The 19953-nt window shown below is 40.0% G+C and overlaps 1 protein-coding gene across 3 annotated transcripts in view; it reads left to right on the forward strand.

Annotated features, from left to right (window-relative positions):
• Positions 1-16707, forward strand: part of atp1a3a (ATPase Na+/K+ transporting subunit alpha 3a) — a 33833-nt gene extending 17126 nt beyond the window's left edge. For 2 of the 3 annotated variants that reach the window (XM_053637356.1, XM_053637357.1), the window contains exons 11-22: positions 472-716; positions 1222-1414; positions 2955-3267; positions 7283-7433; positions 10730-10898; positions 11023-11177; positions 11306-11429; positions 11802-11947; positions 14162-14292; positions 14927-15028; positions 15370-15461; positions 15592-16707. In XM_053637356.1, coding sequence (XP_053493331.1) covers positions 472-716; positions 1222-1414; positions 2955-3267; positions 7283-7433; positions 10730-10898; positions 11023-11177; positions 11306-11429; positions 11802-11947; positions 14162-14292; positions 14927-15028; positions 15370-15461; positions 15592-15620 — 1850 coding nt within the window. In that variant the 3' untranslated portion in view covers positions 15621-16707. Of the gene's footprint in view, positions 1-132; positions 211-471; positions 717-1221; positions 1415-2954; positions 3268-7282; positions 7434-10729; positions 10899-11022; positions 11178-11305; positions 11430-11801; positions 11948-14161; positions 14293-14926; positions 15029-15369; positions 15462-15591 lie in introns of those variants that run through there. The other variant, XM_053637358.1, reaches the window with a different exon arrangement.
• The last annotated feature ends 3246 nt before the right edge of the window (positions 16708-19953 follow it).

Genomic DNA, 19953 nt, shown 5'->3' on the forward strand with positions numbered 1-19953 from the left:
ATGTATATCTGTGATATGCAGACAAATTGTTAGATTATGTTATATAGCTTTGTCATGTATGCTGTAGTGAAGTCATGTATGTTATAGTGTGGTATAATGGACAAAACTCCACAGAAGGGCATTTATTTCAGTATTAAAGCAGGTGGGGGAACTGGAGTGAAGAAGATGCATGTGCTGTGTAGGCTGGTGTGTGTCATGAGAGTGTTCTTGGTGAGCGGAAAAAGCTGTGTGGTCCCCATGATAATTCTGGGATAGAGGTAGCAGGTCATCGTCAGAGTCTAGAAAAAAGGCATAGAACAAACACTGTTAGGCAAGACATGTGTGATGGTTTTGGTGGGTGGTGCTGTGGCCTGGTGTCACAACATACAGTAGATTAAGAAGGGCAACATAAAGGCATTTCACATCAACAGCATTAAGGGTAGGGATTGCAGCTGAAAAAAAACATTATTTTAAAAAGCACTTTCGTTTCAGGAACATCCTTTGATAAAACATCTGTGACATGGGTGTCACTGGCCCGTGTGGCATCACTCTGTAATAGGGCAGTGTTTAAGGCAGGGCAGGAGTCTCTGCCAATTCTCAAGAGGGATGTTGCCGGTGATGCTTCTGAATCAGCTCTGCTGAAGTGTATCGAGCTCTCCTGTGGCTCGGTCAAAGCCATGAGGGACAAGAACAAGAAGGTGGCTGAGATTCCCTTTAACTCGACTAACAAGTACCAGGTGAGTATTTGCTTTAGGCTCAATTATTAGAATTTGAATGACAATTAGACACTAATTACAAGGCAGATTTTTGGGTTTGGGGGATTTTCACTAAACTGGAAACCCTAGTACTTGGTTTTCTAATAAAAGGAAAGAAGCTGAGAACATTTGTTGTCCCTCTCATTTCTTTAAATAAACTGCTTTTTAAGAATAAATCACAATCTGCTGAAAAATATAATACATTTATCCAAACTATTGGAAAGGAAAAAACATTTGCAGTTCTGCCTGATAGGTTGGTTCATGACAGTCTACAGATGGTTTTTAGAGTATCTTTAGAGGACTAGCCACAAGATTTCTTTACTTTTGCTGAGTTTACCTCATAACCTCAGCAGCTTTTGGAGAGTAGGAAACTTGTAGAGGGCGTTGTCTTTCTTAATCAGTGGAAATGTTAATAATATTGAAGACCATATCTGATATGATGCTATCCAGGTATTCTAACTGTTTTGTATGTTTATTCCTATTCCAGCTTTCAGTGCATGAGACAGAGGAGACAGATGATAACTCCTACCTGCTGGTAATGAAGGGGGCACCAGAGCGTATTCTGGAACGTTGTTCCACCATTATGGTGCAGGGTAAAGAGCAGCCTATGGATGAGGAGATGAAGGAGGCCTTCCAGAATGCCTATTTGGAGTTGGGAGGACTGGGAGAGAGAGTCCTGGGTGAGTGTGAGATTATCAAACCATGAAGAAAAAGGAATACGCCTGTTGGGAACAATAACATAACAATGACATAGTGATATCAAAGCCAACAATTCAGAATGGTATTGGGGCACAGGATATGTTTGATTTGGGTGAATCAAAGGGAGTCGGAAGAGTTTTCCAGAAATCTCCACTAAAGTAAAGGCACAATGGTAAGGTCAGTAGTTCTGTTTCACCCTTCCATAACTGACAGAGACACTGAGCGTCATCTGAGTCCTTTTAACAAAGTCACAGAGTGGTGTATGATGCAATATTTGCAAAAAAACCCACTGATATAAAGCCATAATTTTCTAATATAACAGTATGTATCTATCCACTTGGCAGTTTGTGACTGGTTTCCTGTCCTCCAAAACTGTCTCGTCTCATCTCTTCTGCTATGATGAACTTTTTTTTTTTCAATATATATTCCTTACACACTTTTTTGGAACATGCTACAGAACTGTGTGGTTCAAATCATCCATCCCTTGATAGAATCGCAAGTCTATCACCTATTCTCACCTCGTCATATTCTCTACAAGCTTGTGGCACGTGCATCTCATTCTCCCTTCTGGTCAGTTTCTTATTCAGTATTATTTCTCTGAGTGTTCTACATCTCCTGCCATCTCGTTGACTCATGGGCCTGTGGTGTCATGCTACTATGGTGGCTGAGTCCACATGACACACTCATATCACAAAGCCTGTCTGTAATTGCATAAAAAAAATTGAAATTATTCATGTACGATAACTTTCATACTTTATTCTGTTAAGACTGAAGTTGTTCGGCAGGTCTACATTGGTTGTCATAGTAACAACACTATCTTCAATATGCACTGAACATTAATTTCTGATCTGTGTCTTTCTGATAGCATTTTTGTCTATCTTTAGTATGATAATATTCAGCTGCTTAAATGCATTTTAACACATGGGGAATTCTTGCTAGGACAGGAAAGGAGGACTCTGGAGAGCGTCAAATTTTAACAGAGCTTCGGGTTTCTTCTATCTGTTTTTATCCAGAGCAAAAGTTTTTCAGAACACTTCTGAAAAACTACAAAACCAAAAAGACCAAGCCATTCACTACTCATCTGACATTCAGATTTGAACTCAATTACAAGTTAAATTTCAAGTGCGTGCACACACATGCGTGTGTTGTTAGCTCTGCCAGATCTCTCTGGTTTGCAGCCTCTATTGCAGGGAAAAACAACCATATAAGTAGGCTACGATAATAACATACAGGTGAGAACAATCACTTGATACCTCGATGCCGGTTTAGTCCCCTCTATCTATCAACAGCTGATGCTTGACCCCACCCTGCTACCACATGGCGTTATCCTCTTTCCCAATATAGTATTGCCGTTTAATCCTTGGGTGCTTTTAGGACCTTGGAAAGGTCATGTCCAGAATTTCAACATCTGCATTAGCTATGGTTGAATCCCTGTAGAACAGTGCATGTGTTAAGGGGGATTTATTGGGATAACCTCACACTGAATTGACTATGTCTTTTTCTTTGCTGTTTTCTATGCAGGTTTCTGCCATTTGTTTTTGCCTGAGGACCAGTACCCTAAAGGGTTTGCTTTTGATACAGATGATGTGAACTTCCAGACAGATAATCTTTGTTTTGTGGGTATGATGTCTATGATCGACCCTCCGCGTGCTGCGGTGCCTGATGCTGTGGGCAAATGCAGATCGGCTGGCATTAAAGTCATCATGGTGACAGGTGACCACCCAATCACAGCCAAGGCCATTGCCAAGGGAGTAGGTATCATCTCTGAAGGCACAGAGACAGTGGAGGATATCGCTGCCCGTCTTAATATCCCTGTTAGCCAGGTTAACCCCAGGTACTGTACCCTTCACATAGTATATGTAGCAACAGTGTTTTTATACACATGACCAGTCTGTTCCTGAAGATCTACACTGTGGCATTTAGTTCCAGCTAGGATAATCTAGAGAAATATGGTCTTTATGACCATACAGTACTGTGCTAAAGTCTTAGGCGTACATACAGAAAAAAATCTGTGAAAAATAAAAACAGCAGTAAAAGTAAAACTTAATATTTGGTTTTGGCTCAGCTTCTGCAGGGAATTTCAGATAGCTTCACCAATCTGAAAAGTAGCCTATTACTTAATATCCTCCTTTCTTTAACAATATTTTTTTCCTTTTTTTAACGAATGTTTGGAAAGTTTTTAATTTACTCTTTTCTACTGACATAATAATATAATGTCTTGTCTGCACACCATCTCCTTAATTGTTGTAATACCATTTAAACATGTATCCTCCGAAAAGAGGCTGTTAGACATCATCACAAAATGAGAAACACTGGTTTGCATTTGGAATCTCTGTTATGCATTATATTAGATGTATAAATTTGATTGCCTCCACCGAGAGGTTCAGACCTGGCCATAAACAGGATCTATTGGGGTAAAACCCCGGTGTCCTGGTGAAATTCCCACATTAGCCCTTATCCATTATGGCCCCTTAATAATCTCCATTACTGAACTGGCTACATCACTCTCCTCTCCATCAATAACTGGAGTGTGGTGGGCATTCTGGTGCATTATGGCTGCCGTCACATCATCCAGGTGGATATTACACACTGGTGGTGGTTTGAGGAGACACCCCCCCCCCCCCATACAATGTAAAGCGCTTTGAGTGTCTAGAAAAACACTATATAAATCTAAGGAATTATTATTATTATTGTTGTTGTTGTTGTTGTTGTTGTTATTATTATTATTATTATTATTATTATTATTATTATTATTATTATTATTATATCTGTAGATGTTCTTCATGGAGAGGTGGACCAAAATCCCGCTACTAGTGTCTCCAACCTGTTTAGGCATTACAGGAAGATATTCAATGTTCTCCAGGGCTGGTGTCACAAAATATTATATATGTTTTATATAAAATATTATATGTTAGAGTTCAAATTTGCGTATTGTTGTTTTTTTATTATTATCCTGTTTTGCTCATTTTGATGAAGGATGACAATAATTAGTAAATTAATTTCATTGTCATACATTGTGGTCATTTACAGACTTTTACTTGATTTACTTGATTTACATTGCTTGTTTCTAGCCAACTTATTTAATAACTACTTGACATTATTATCTATACACACCAAATTGAGCCCACACACAAACTGTTTATGTTTGATGCACTGTTTGATCCCCTTTTTTATTAAAATGTTATTTTTGTTAGAAGTACACTGCCAGCTTCACTTAACTGGGCTTCATATCCTTAGAGCATCGCTTTTACATGAAAACAACAACATTGGGTAACACTTTACAATAACAGTACATGAATAATCATGCACCAGTACCTGAATTAATATTTAGTTAACTATGAAATAGTGATGAGTTAAGACATAGCCAGACATGAACTAATGAAGAACTAACCTTAACTACGACGTGAGTCTTATGAATTCATTCGTGAATAACAACTACCTCAAGTAGGTTAGTACATGTTTGTTAGTTAATGTGTTAATTAACATGTAGGGGTAAACTAAATCAAACATGCTCTATAAGAAAGAATATGATGACATTTCGAGGGGCAGTGGTCCAAAACATGAGCAGTCGGTGACTGTTCATAACAATTTAAAGCCGGGAGACCTGATTGACATAGACGCAGTAAAGCAGTCAAAATAAATGCAGCAGCTCTGAGAATGTGAGACTAAAAAAACAGAAAATATTCTTATAGAACACTGGTTTTAAATGGTAATAGATAATAGCATCTGTTGAATGAATAAATGTTAATGTATTAATTTCACCCTTGTGGGAAAAAGAGCAGTGCCCCAGGCCCGAACCGCACAGAACATGTACAGTTGCAATCATAATTATTCAACCCCCACTGCAAATGAGGTTTATTGTCAAAATTTACAGACTTTCAGCTGTTTGCAATGAACAAATTAAACAAAAGCAATTGAAATAGTTCAACACAATGAATGCTTCAAGTGGTTTCCCCAAATTCAACTGAAAATGCAACTTATAATGACTTCTCCAGTTTCAAAATTATTCAACCACTTCATGACAAGCATCTTTAGTACTTAGTAGAGCACCCTTTTGCTGTTATGACCTGCTGCAAACGAGATGCATATCTACACACCAGCTTCCTGAGGAATCTTAGCCCGTTCCTCCAGTTCAGTAATATTCTTGGATTTGCGTGCTGCAATCACCTTCTTCAAATCCCACCAGAGATTTTCGATGGGGTTCAAGTCAGTTGAGTGTGATGGCCCTGTAGAATCTTCCAGGACTTCTTCTGCTGCAGCCCAACAGCATCACCGAGCCACCACCATGCTTGACTGTGGACAGAGTGTTCTTTATTCATTCTTCTTCCTCCAGACATATCGCTGATCAATCATGCCAAAAAGTTCCAGTTATGTTTCATCGCTCCACAGAACAGAATCCCAAAACTTCTGTGGCTTATTTATATGATTTTGAGCCAACTTTTCTTGTGCTTTTGGGTCAGTAGTGGTGTATGTCTTGGAGTTCTGGCATAGAAACCTTCTGTGTTTAGTACGTGCCTTACTGTGCTCACTGAAACCTCAGTGTCTGTTGCCACCAAGTCTTGCTGCAGGTCATTTTCAGTCACTCAAGGGTTTTTCACAACCTGCCTTCTCAGAAATCAGGTTGTAACCGTTGATAGCTTCCTTTTTCTGCCCCATCCAGGTATTTTATTCATTTTCTGCCCCTAACCAGTTCAGGTATTTCATGTATTCCAGCTCAAGCACACCTCCCATCCAGTGATGTTTATGTATGCAGGTGCATATGGCAAATTGTCATGTAATGGGGTTGGAGGCTGATGAAAGTGCAGTAAAAGCTTTTAATGAAGAGAGGCAGGCAGACAAATCCAAATCGTAGGGCAAAATCGTGGTCAAAAAACTGGCAAAAGGTCAGACGGTTGGCAAACAGGGTAGACAGGGCAAAGGCAGAACACGTAAACTGAGAAACTGGGAACAAGATCAAAGAAATGGAAACGAGAACACGGAACAAAGGTTTTGTAACGCTCTGGCGGCAAAACACAGAAACACGATACTTCACCCCGAACAAAGACACACGAGGGGTTTAATTATACAATGTAATCTAAGGGGATAACAAAAAACAGTGGAGACATTAGGAAATAACCAATAACATAACCGGGGTGGAGACAGGACAGAAACCAAAACAAAACACATGTGTAACAGTAAACAATCAATAAAAACCCGGAAGCGCCTCGGGCAGTTCATGCGCGCTAAATACTCAGTGCAAGGGGAAATCCGTGATGCACAATTACAAATTGTTTATATAATTTGCATGTTTAATCCATATCCTTTCTCATAGAGCATGTTTGATTTAATTTACCTCTACACGTTAATTAATACAATAACTAACAAACATGTGCTAATATGTACTTAAGGTGGTCGTTATTCACGCATGATTTCATAAGACTCATATCATAGTTAAGGTTAGCTCTTCATTAGTTATTGATTAGTACATGCCTTAACTCATCATTAGTTCATATTTAATTAAGTATTAATTCAGGTATTAGTGCATGATTGTTTGTGTACTGTTATTGTAAAGTGTTACCCAACGTTGTATTTCCTCTAAACAAAGTAGAGCCGATGTTCTGGATGAAACTATAAGCTGTGTATAAGTAATTTACTAGTGCATTAAAATAAAACAATTCATGACTGACTCTACAAATAGAATGCAATCGTTCTCTATTTACAGTGTTGATAAGCAGCTGGAATTAGATGGTTAGCAAAGTTATGTAACCTTGTCATATTAATAATGTGAATATCAGATCTGTTTGGAGCAGGAAAAACACGAAACAAAGATCTATTACACTGACTTTGATTTGTGCTTTGCTGTTTATCAGGGATGCCAAAGCATGTGTGATCCATGGCTCTGATCTGAAGGATCTGACCCATGAGCAGATGGATGATATTCTGAGGAACCACACTGAGATTGTCTTTGCCAGGACCTCCCCACAACAGAAGCTCATCATTGTAGAGGGCTGCCAGAGACAGGTGCACACACAAACACACACATACAGTGCTGTGAAAAAGTATTTACCCCATCCTGAATTATTCTGTTTTTGTGTATATCTAATAATAAACAGTTTTAGATCTTCAAACGAAATACAACATTAAACAAAGGCAACCTGAGTAAACAAACAATACACTTTTTATTTTTTAATGACACCTTAGTTTAGTTTAGAACTTTACTAATGTCACACTTACCACCCATGTGAAAAACTAATTTCCCCTTAAACTTAAAATCTGTTTGTGCCACAATAACTAGCAGCAATAGCTGCAAATGAACGCTTCCGGTAACTGGAAATCAGTCTTTCACTGATGGAATTTTGGCCCACTCCTCTTTGCAGAACTGCTTTAGTTCAGCCACACTGGCGAGTTTTTGAGCATGAACTGCCTGTTTAAGGTCCTGCCTCAGCTTCTCAATTGGTTCAAGTCAGGACTTTGACTAGGCCACTGCAAAACTTTAATTTATTTTTTTTTTTGAGCCATTCAGAGGTGGATTTACTCCTATGCTTTGGATCATTGTCTTTCTGCATAATCCAGTTGTTCTTGAGTTTCAACTTAGGGACTGAAGACCGGACATTCTCCTTTAGGATTTTCTGGTAGAGAGCAGAATTCATGTTTCCCTCAATTACTGCAAGTTGCCCAGGTCCTGAAGCAGTAAAGCATCCCCACACCATCACACTTCCACCACCATGCTTGACTGTAGGCATGATGTTCTTTTTGTGGAATTCTGTGTTTGGTTTACGCCAGATGAACAGGACTCCTTTCTTACAAACAGTTCCATGTTTGACTCATCAGTCCACAAAACATTCTACCAAAAGGTTTGAGGATCATCAAGGTGTGTTTTGGCAAAATTCAGACATTGTTCTGGGTTATCAGTGGCTTTCACCTCGCCACTCTTCCATGGATACAATTTTTGCTCAGAGTCTTTCTGATAGCGGAGTCATGAACAGTGACCTTTATTGATGCAAGAGAGGCCTGTAGTTCCTTTGATGTTGTCCCTGACTCTTTTGTGACTTCATGAGTTTTTTCCATTTGCGGATAATGGCACGCACTGTGGTTTTTTGGAGTCCCAGAGCCTTTGAAATAGCTTTGTAACTCTTCCCAGACTGATGTATTTCAGTCACCTTCTTTTTCATCATTTCTGGAATTTCTTTCAACTTTGGCATAGCGTGTTACTGGGTAAGACATTTTAACCAACTTCACGCTGTTTGATTGAACAGGGTTTGCAGTAATCAGGCCTGGTTGTGTCTAGTCCAGCTGAACCCCATTATGAATGCAGTTTCATAGATTTGGGGAATTAGTAACTACAGGGGCAAATACATTTTCACACAGGCCCAGTTGGTATTGGATAACTTTTTTGCTTCAAAAAAAATAAAATGATCAAAGAACTGTATTTTGTGTTTACTCAGGTTGCCTTAGTTTAATCTTAGATTTTGTTTTATTTTCTGAAAAAAATTAGTATGGGATATACACAAAAACAGAAAAAATCAAAAACTTTAGTCGGTCAATTATGAGAACTACACATATAACCCTAATATAGGTTAGTCTTAACCCTAATCATTAATCTGTTTTTACAGCATACTCTGCTATTTTCATACTTCCTTTTAGTTACAGTCGTGTGAAAAAATAAGTACCCCATGGAAATTGTTGGCTTTAACAAAACCACAAAGAAAATTAGATTTTTCAATCATTTATTCAACAGAAATATCAATAGATGTGATATTCTTCTGAGGGGAAAAAAGTAAGTACACCCTGGTATTGCCTAGCTAATATTCCCCCTTTAGCAGAAATAACTTGTAGGCATTTTGCATAATTATCCAGAAGGCTTGCTGGAATTTTTCATCACTCTTCCATGCAGTATTCTTTCAGTTGCAGCAGTTGTAAGATGTTTGAGGGTTTTCTTGCATGTACTGCCTGTTTCAAATCCTCCCACAACATTTCAATGGGATTCAAATCCGGGCTTTGACTAGGTCATTCCATAACCCTCCATTTCTTCTTTTTGAGCCATTCCTTGGTGGATTTGCTAGTGTGCTTAGGATCATTATCCTGTTGAAAGGTCCACTTTCAGTTCAACTCCAACGTTCAGACAGATGACCTCACATTATCTTCAAGCACTCTCTGATATGATGCAGAATTCATAGTTGAATCAATGAATACTAACTGTCCAGTCCCTGAGGCATTGAAGCAACCCCAAACCATAACATTTCCATCACCGTGATTCACAGTTGGTATGAGGTGCTTCTCCTGAAAAGTTGACTTTGGTCTGTGCCAAACATGTCTGCTGTTACTGTGGCCAAAGAACTCTATCTTTGATTCGTCTGTCCAGACATTATTTCAAAAGGTCTGGTCTTTGTCTATATGCTCATTGGCAAACTGTAGTCTTGCAAAGGCTTTTTCCTGGCATGGTCCATGGCACGCCTCCCTCTCTTTATGATTGTAGACGCATGCACTTTGACACCAACAGTTGCTATACTTACTAGCAGATCTTGTGATCAAATTTTGGGGTTCTTGGAGACTTCTTTTTGCATCAGACTGTCCTCTCTTGGGCTGAATTTGCTGTGTTGGCCAGCCCTGGACAAACTGGCAGTCGTCTGAAATCTGCACAATTTTAAATGATTTTCCGTACAGTGGGATAATGAATTGCAAATAATTTGGAGGTCTTTTTAAATCCCTTGCCAGACTCATAGGGATCCACAAGCTTTTTTCTGAAGGCCTTACAGCACTCTTTAGATCTTGGCATGATGACACCACACACCTCAATAACAAAAGGAACGCCAGACACTAGATATGAGAGGGGTATAAATAAGACAGGCTCCACCTGCACTCCCTAAGCAGGCTCTAATCACTGGCACCCCATCTTCAACACCTGATTCTAATTTTATGGATTTGAAGGTGTGATAAATGTAGGGGTGTACTTACTTTTTCCATGTGACTGATCTGTTTTTTTTTATTAATTTAAATGGTTAAAATTACTACAAAAGGTAAAATTTATGTCATTTGATAGCGTGTATTACTTTTATTAATAGGCATGGTTTCAAGGAGGATAAAATGTTTGCTTGTCCAAATATGAAAGAAAAAAAAAAAAAACTATTTACATAGGATGTACTTGTTTTTACACATGACTATATAAGTATGAACAAACTTACAGGACAACTTTCTGAACTACTTTCAGTCCTGTTTTGTCTAATTAACATTCCCACATTTAAGAGTGCTTTAATTAACTTTTTTTCCTTATGCCAGTTTTATTTCTGGATGTATTAACATGTCTCTGTATATCTCAGGGTGCCATTGTGGCTGTGACTGGCGATGGTGTAAATGACTCTCCAGCTTTGAAGAAGGCAGACATTGGTGTGGCCATGGGCATCTCAGGCTCAGATGTTTCCAAACAGGCAGCTGACATGATCCTGCTAGATGACAACTTTGCCTCCATTGTCACTGGTGTGGAAGAGGGTGAGTGAGAGAAGGGAGAAAGAAGAGGGAGAGAGGGGTTGTTACTGTTTTAATATATATTTACTGTGATCCTGAAAGTGTTCTAATGAATGTGTTTGTGTTTTTATGTGTTTTATGTGTGCAGGGCGTCTGATCTTTGATAACCTAAAGAAATCAATCGCTTACACCTTGACAAGCAACATTCCTGAAATCACTCCCTTTCTGTTCTTCATTTTGGTTAACATTCCTCTTCCTCTTGGGACCATCACCATTCTGTGCATTGACCTGGGTACTGACATGGTAAGACACACACATCTACAGTGATGACACCCATGCAAATACAGAATATTGAAAATACAGTACCTGCAGCATTTGAGCAAACTTGCATGTGCACACACACACCATTATCAGTCTGTCTGCTCTTCCAGGTGCCTGCCATCTCCTTAGCCTATGAAGCAGCAGAGAGCGACATCATGAAGCGCCAGCCCCGTAACCCTCTGAGAGACAAGCTGGTTAATGAGCGTCTCATCAGCATTGCCTATGGACAGATAGGTTCGCACACAACTACACTACACTACAGTACACACCCTGAGCCAATTTTAAAGCCAACGCCTAAGCTTAATCATTTTAATTGACTAGTGGTCTAATCGTGCCTGTGCCATTGAAAAGTTACAGGGTGATGTCGAGGGTGATGATTACACAATCAATTGCTTTTAAAAATATAGACTTGCCAAAATTTTATTATTTTTTTTATATATCTTAATGAAATATCTTATACGTCCATGCCACAATTAGCTGCACTCTGATTGGGTGAAAAGAAGGTCCTGCACTCTATTCTCTTGGAATACTTTATAACTGATGGAAGAGATCACTAGCATTGACATTTGTACTGATCCAGCATTCTCTCTCATCTGGACTGTGTAGGGATGATTCAGGCTCTAGGAGGTTTCTTTGCCTACTTTGTGATCATGGCTGAGAATGGTTTCTTGCCCTCCGTGCTGGTGGGCATTCGGCTTAACTGGGATGATCGGTCCAACAATGACCTGGAGGACAGCTACGGCCAACAATGGGTTAGTTATCATTATAACACTGAAGAGTGTTGAATGTAAGACAAGTAGCCTAGTTTTTTCATTCATAGGAAAAATATTGCATATAATAAGGTCTGACAGTCTGAGTCTATTAGCATCTGTTTTTATTTCATTAGTTATGACAAACTAATGCTGTGTTATGCAATTATACGTATCACAAGTAACATACCGTGGGTTCAAAAAGTAATCAGACCTTGTCACTTTTTGGAGTGTCAGCCATGGGTCGGATGTTTTTTAATTTGTTATTATAGATTATTGTGTGTAGATTAATGGCAGAAAAAGGCACTTAATTTTAAATTACATTGTAACGCAATAAAATGTGCAAAAATATAAAACTGTAAAGCACACATAACCCATAGAGGTCTTTACTAATTCAATCAAGTGGTTGTGGGTCATTTAAATCCCTTATTAACACTAAGTGCATACATTTGTTAGCATTTTATTCAACCATTTTTAAAGGTGCATTAGTCATGCTTAGTCAAAATTTGTCAGGATACCGTCACTAACAGTAGGTAAGTAGGTGTGGTCACCATTTGAATATTTTTTTTTTACTCCTTGAGTCTTTTACTCTCCCTATTCCCACCCATGTTCCCAAAACGCAAAGCTCCACCCCCCCAGATGTATGGTGGCCCATTAGGATTAGCAAAGGATTAGCATTTGCAAGGATTAACATTAACATTACGATGATGTCACATTCCAGTTTTTATATACACCAATCAGCCATAACATTAAAATCACCAAAAGGTGACGTGAATAACATTGATTATCGTTGATTAGTCGCACCTGTCAAGGTGTGGGATATATAAGGCAGCAAGTAAATAGTCAGATCTCAAAGTGATCTGGATCTGAGCGACTTTGACAAGGGCCAAATTCTGGCCTGGTCTGATGAATCACGGTTTCTTTTACATCATTTGGATGGCGGTGTGTGTGTGCGTCTCTTACCTGGAACGTTCTGCTGGGAAACCTTGGGTCCTGACATTCATGTGGATGTTACTTTGACACATACCACCTACCGAAACATTGATGCAGACCAAATACATCCGTTCATGGCAATGGTGTTCACTAATGGCAGTGTCCTCTTTCAGCAGGATAATGCGCCCTGCCACACTGCAAACATTGTTCAGGAATGGTTTGAGAACATGACAAAGAATTCAAGGCAGGGGTGGGCAATCTTATCCGGAAAGGGCCAGTGTGGGTGTAGGTTTTCATTCCAACCAAGCAGGAGGCACACCTGATTCCACCTGTTTAATCAGTTGTTCTTGGCTTTCAGTAGATTCAGGTGTGGCTTCTGCTTGGTTGGAATGAAACCCTGCACCCACACCGGCCCTTTCCGGATAAGATTGCCCACCCCTGATTCAAGGTGTTGACTTGGCCTCCAAATTCCCCAGATCTCAATCCGATCGAGCATCTGTGGGATGTGCTGGACAAGCGAGACCGATCCATGGAGGTGCCAGATACCACAGCACACCTTCAGAGGCTCTGTGGAGTCCATGTCTTGATGGGTCGGAGTTGTTTTTGAGGCACAAGGGGGACTTACACAATAATAGGCAGGTGGTTTTAATGTTATGGCTGAACAGTAGCATTGCTTGATAGGAGACCCAAATAAACAAAAATGCTTGATGGGTGACCCAAATAAACAAAAATGCTTGATAGGAGACCCAAATAAACAAAACTGCTTGATAGGAGACTCAAATGAATTTTATTGGAGGTGATGTCAAGTCGTCCTCTTTCATAGTTAAAATATATCCAATAGTTCTTAACAAAAGTGAATAATGTGACCTTAGGCTAGTTTATATACAGGATGGCTGTGCTTGCTAACGTTGCAACCCCTCTCTTATAATGCAGGATCATCCTGTACTGAACAACATAATGCTGCTTATTGAGTCACTAAGGGAGGCGATTCATCCCGTATTTTCGTATAATTATTCACTGATAGAAAATAATTAGCCATTAGCTCTTTAAAAAAAAAGTAGTTTAAGAAGTTAGCAGCTCTTGTGCGTGTCTTTCAGAAACTGAGCTATTAGATTAACATCTCCCCTTGGCAGGTGGTGGTTTATTGGTTTTGGTAATTAATAACAATAAATTTCCTTTATCCTGAGTGACTTATGGTCTAATCAAGTTACAGAACTACTTTGCTTATGTGCTGGCTGACTGATGCCGTCTCTCTCTCTCTCTCTCTCTCTCTCTCTCTCTCAGACCTATGAGCAGAGGAAAATCGTGGAGTTCACCTGTCATACAGCTTTCTTCGTGAGCATTGTGGTAGTGCAGTGGGCCGATGTCATAATCTGCAAGACCCGTCGCAACTCTGTGTTCCAGCAGGGCATGAAGTCAGTGCCTCTTCTCCTCCTTCCCTCCATTTCACTGTCTTTATCTTTCCTTCACTCTATCTCCCCGTTTCATCTAATTTTGATTCAGAACCTTTTGCTTGCACATTTCAGACTTGCCAAATTTGCCATTTGTGTTTGGCATCTATGGACTTAACTTTTCTTGTTATGAGTTAAGTTCATTTTTCTGATGCAATAGAATTCTAAAAACCAAAATTATTATTATTATTATTATATTGGAATGTGTATGACGTCTCTGCTGAAGAAATAGTTTAGACCATCAACATTGCTAAAGCATGCTGGTTTAAGTTTGGTTAGTGATGGTCTGGTACTAGTTTAGCTGATTAATCAGTGGGATAATGTACAGTAAAGCTGGCTGTCTACTGTTCAGTAAAGCTGGTCTTGCTGGTTGCCATGTTACCCCCATTATGCATTTATACTGGTCAAGATGGAAACCAGCAGTATAGCTTTTTTTCCCCCTTTAAGGCTGGTTATCATGATCTCAGTCTAACGCTAACACATACCGTTATTCTCCTACTTAGTGACCTCAGTTGAGTCATTTCTGCTCATGTACATTGACTGAAACAAGTATTTTCATTTTTCAGCATATTTCATGTTTTTCCCTCTCACTCTGCAGGAATAAGATTCTGATCTTTGGCCTTTTTGAGGAGACAGCTTTAGCTGCATTCCTTTCTTATTGCCCAGGCATGGACGTGGCCCTGAGAATGTACCCACTGAAGTTAGTGACACACACACACACACACACACACACACACACACACACACACATTTAATAAAGACCTTTCACTGATTTCATTGACTAAGCCTGTATTGAAAGCTGTGAATAAATATTTCCCTCTAGTGGAAAAGATGGGTATTGCGAAATGGAGTCAGACCTGTTGACAGTTGTTTTAGCTTATTTTAGATTATTATGCCGATTCATTATCATAATCTCTCTCTCTCTCTCTCTCTCTCTCTCTCTCTCTCTCTCTCTCTCTCTCTCTCTATATATATATATATATATATATATATATATATATATATATATATATATATATATATATATATATTTTTCCTCAGGCCCAGTTGGTGGTTCTGTGCATTTCCGTACAGCTTCCTCATCTTTGTTTATGATGAAATTCGAAAACTCATCTTGCGCAGAAACCCAGGAGGTTTGGAACATGCACACTCTCTCACACTCAAACACACACACATACACATACATACACACACACACTATGATGTGCACTGATATTACAAATTAAGTAAACCTCACTCTTTCTCTCTGTCTGTGTTCTGCAGGTTGGATTGAGAGAGAGACCTACTATTAAATCATCACTTCGTCCTATACGTTTCATTCTGTTCCTATTTGCCTGCACAGCTTCCCTTCTCTCCCTCGCTCCCTCTCTCTCTCTCGCTCTCTCTAACTAACAACTAAAAGAGAATAAGCAAAACCAGACCATAATAAAACCTTATCGTATTGCCTTCTTTCAAGAAATAAAAAAAAGAATTACAAAGATGCCAATAAGATGTTAGAACCAACAGTGATAGAGGGAATGAGGTTGCTCTCCTGTCTCTCTGTTCACTTTTTTTTTCTACTGTGACCAAAACATTACAGCTGATTTTCTGCCAGTCTCTTCTCCATGCTGTTTACTGCTATCGTTCAACACTGTCAATGTTGTACTGAATACTAGTGACACTAATAATTCTTGTTGTAATTTAAGTCGTGACCAACTTAGGACGCAAATGTCCTGTGCATACACTGCCACTTATTTATATGTCCTTCACTCTCTCTTTTAACTACTCTCCTCCCTCCCTGCATCCTTCTTGTTTCCCTCTGCTCAAATATAAGTGTAATTAAATGACAGTTACTGCATTTCAGTAGTCTAAGAAATGAACAGCACCGTCATCTCTGGTCTATTTCTCTTTTTCAATACCCCCATAACTCTCCCCCAGACTGCTGTCGCTCTCTCCCTTTCTCTCTCACTCTCTCTCTCTCTCTCTCTCTCTCTCTCTCTCTCTCTGCCTTTTCTTTCTGACACTGTGTTGTTGTTTTTGTTACTTTTATGTTCAGAGTGGCTCTGAGTGCTGTCTGTTTTTTTTTCCTCCTTCTTACACAACAAGCACATTGCTATCCTCTCCATACCATCCAAACAACTACCCCCTTGCCCTGCACTGACCTAACATCCCTCCCTCTCTGTTTGGATGTCTGTTTGTGAATAACCCCTTCAGAAACCCACCTCTCCCTCTCTCCTTTCAAGAAATGAAGAAAATACCGTCTTTGTGTGTTTTAGGAATCCAGTTTCATTCTTTAAATAAGTGGGGAAAATAGATGAAAAAATTAAATAAGGCTATGTACCTTACCTGCAAAAGAGCAGCAAGAAAATGAAATAAAAAAGAAGAACCTCTCTTTTTTCAGTTTGGTGTCGATTTTGTTTTTGTGTGTGACCTTATTGAATTGCCAAGTTATAGATATAAGCCTTCAGTGGTCTGTGTAATTCATACAGTGCATTAATCTTTTTATTGTTAACATATATAAATTAGGACTGGGACAACATGATGATAATATGATTACGGTATGATTATTGTAGAATTCAATATCATGGTGTTCTTTATGTTAAGGTGTGTGCTTTCTGCGGCTGCAGATAATGGTTTCCTCTACAACTGAAAAGAACAACAGTAAAACATGATGTTACAGCAGAAAGTTGGGAAATTTGCTAGAACATTTACTTAAAATAAAAAATATTGAAAAAATCTGATGTTCACCTGGCATGTTTTGTTCTTTAAAAGGTAGACTACCCTGTAGAAAAAAAAATGTGTGTGTATATATGACGCCACTGTGTCCGGATGTCATTCTGGTCACTCTGCTTAGACTGTGCTTTTATTTACTTTTTTTTTTTTTTTTTTTTTTACCTATTTCTAATCTCTCCTTTTGCGCACACATCATCTGCACTGATCATTTATGACAACAGACCACTTTTGAACATCGATAACCACAGCATTTTATCCACCGACCCAACGTGGTTATCTGAGATACTATGCGGCACAGAGGGGAACAATGGCTACGCGAGAGCTGTCCGGAGGCCACGGAAAAAGAAACACACAGGAAAATGCTCTGTGGTTTGCAACAGGCTGAGAAGCAAAGCATACAGTCCTCCCCTGCCCAGTATTCTACTCGTTAATGTTCAGTCTCTTGAGAACAAGATGCACAATCTCAGAGCCAGGATAGGATTCCAGTGGGACATCGGGGACTGTAAAATACTCTGTCTGAAACATGGCTAAATCCCTCGGTACCGGACCCAGCTGTAGCACTGTCCGATAACTTCTCCATTCTCCGGATGGACAGAACAGCGGAGGCTGGTAAATCCAGAGGTGGAGGGGTTTGTTTCATGGTCAACCACAAATGGTATGACCCAAGTCACATTACCACTGTCGCGTTCCTGCTTGCCTCACCTGGAACATCTGAAAATGATGTGCCGTCCATTCTACCTGCCCGTGAGTTTACATCGGTCATTGCCACTGCTGTGTATATCCCTCCTCAGACGGACACAAGCATGGCTCTGTCTGATGTGCTCAGAGTCTATCTAAACAAACATCCGGACGCTGCCTTCATCGTGGTGGGGGACTTTGCACGTCCTGACAAGTTTGATGGTTCTGCTGAGAAATGCCAGGGGTTTCTACGCCAGTGTACAATCCATTTCTCCAATCAACCTGAATCATTTAGTCAAGACTCCAAAAATGTGCTTTCATGATGTCATTACTTACGGGAAAAGCTCTCGACTGGGCCTCTGCTGTCTGGGATAAAGATCCTAAAATCCAAGCCTTGTTTGATTACATCACTCAACAGATTCATGAAGTATTTAAATATCCACCGTGTGGTCAAGATACTTCGATCCAGCCACTTCATTTACACCAGGGCCATTGGTCAGCAGCGGATCATACAATACAGTTCAGGACGTCAGCGGCTCAAAGCAGGTGGAACGATGTGGCTCTAAAGACCGTTTTTCATGAGAGGCTGAGCCACGAACTCAAAGCTGAACTCTCATGCACGTGTGAGGAATCCACTCTTTCTGAATTCATTATTATGGCAATCAAGATGGATAATCTGCTTCATAATGCTCCATGATCCAGAGCTTGCCCCGTCCCACAGTCTACAGTCTCAATACAAGCCCAAGCATGCCCTGACTGACCTGAACCCAAGCAAGTTGCACTAGCACGTGTTTCCAATGAAGAACGCCAATGCCAACACAAAGAACGGCTCTGCTATTACTGTGGAGAACCCGGTCATCTCCATGCTTTCTGCCCATACAAGAAATCTAGTCCACCAGAGTCAAGATTGAAAGTAAGTACAATTATTTTTGTACCCTCCAATCACAGTTTTTCATTGCCCGTGGAAGTTTCCAGTAACAAGAATGTTAAATGTGTTACAGCATTAGTGGATTCTGGAGCTGCTGTAAATCTCATTAATCAAGATCTGGTACTCAATATACCCACAATGTATCCCTCCCTTATACAATGTATCCCTTCCTTCATCATCACCACTGTCAACAACATTCCCATTGGTTCTGGTGTAACTCAACAGACTGTTCCTGTAACACTCAAGATTGGACTGTTTCATGGTGAAAATGTCTCTCTATACATCATTAACTCTCCCAAACATCATCTTGGGTTATCCCTGGCTTGCTGTACATGATCCATCGATCTCCTGGAACCAGGGTGAGCTCACGCAATGGTCAAGTTTTTGTCAAGAGCACTGTCTACATGTCACTGTTGCCATGCCATGTTTAACCACCAGAATAGAAAGCCCTAATGTTTAAGGTGAAACCAAGATCCCTGCTGATTATGCTGAGTTTGTTGAAGTGTTTAGTAAGGCCAAAGCCACCCACCTTCCACTTCATTGCCCTTGGGGCTGTGCCAGTGAACTGTTACCCAACACAGTCCCACTGAAAAATTAAGCCTACAAATTGTCCCAACCCAAAACTCTAGGCATGGAAACTTACAGTGAAGAAGGTCTTGCCGGTTTCATTCATCCACCTCTCCTGCAGCAGCTGGCTTTTTCATTGTGGAGAAAAAATATGGAGGGCTATTCCCAGGCACTGAATCCCAAAGGGTTGAACGCAGTCACAGTCAAATATAGCTACCCACTGCCACTCGTCCCTTCAGCCCTAGAACAGCTCTGTGAGGCACGAATCTATACTAGGCTTGATCTATGAAGTGCATACAATCTTGTCAGGATCAAAGAAGGGGATGATTGGAAGACTGCATATATCACCACTAGCGGACACTATGAATATCTGGTGATGCTTTATGGTCTAATTAATGGCCAAGCAGTGTTTCAGTCTTTAATCAACTGTGTAGTGGCTTAAATTGATAACATCCTCATCTACTCACGGAGCGAAGAGGAACGTCAAGCATGTCAAGACAGTCCTGTCACGTCTCCAGAAACACCAACTATAAGAGAAATGTGCGTTTCATACCACCCACACCACTTTCCTTGGTTACAATATCAGTTACCAGGGTGTAGAGCTGGACATTGCAAAGGTCACTGCAGTCACAGAATGGCCAAGACCAAGCACTGTGAAAGAACTGCAACGATTCCTGGGGTTCGTTAACTTCTATTGTCACTTTATACACAACTACAGCTCCACTCCCATCACTGCTGAA

This window comes from Ictalurus furcatus, chromosome 12 (assembly GCF_023375685.1).
Source record: "Ictalurus furcatus strain D&B chromosome 12, Billie_1.0, whole genome shotgun sequence".
Taxonomy (NCBI): Eukaryota; Metazoa; Chordata; class Actinopteri; order Siluriformes; family Ictaluridae; genus Ictalurus; species Ictalurus furcatus.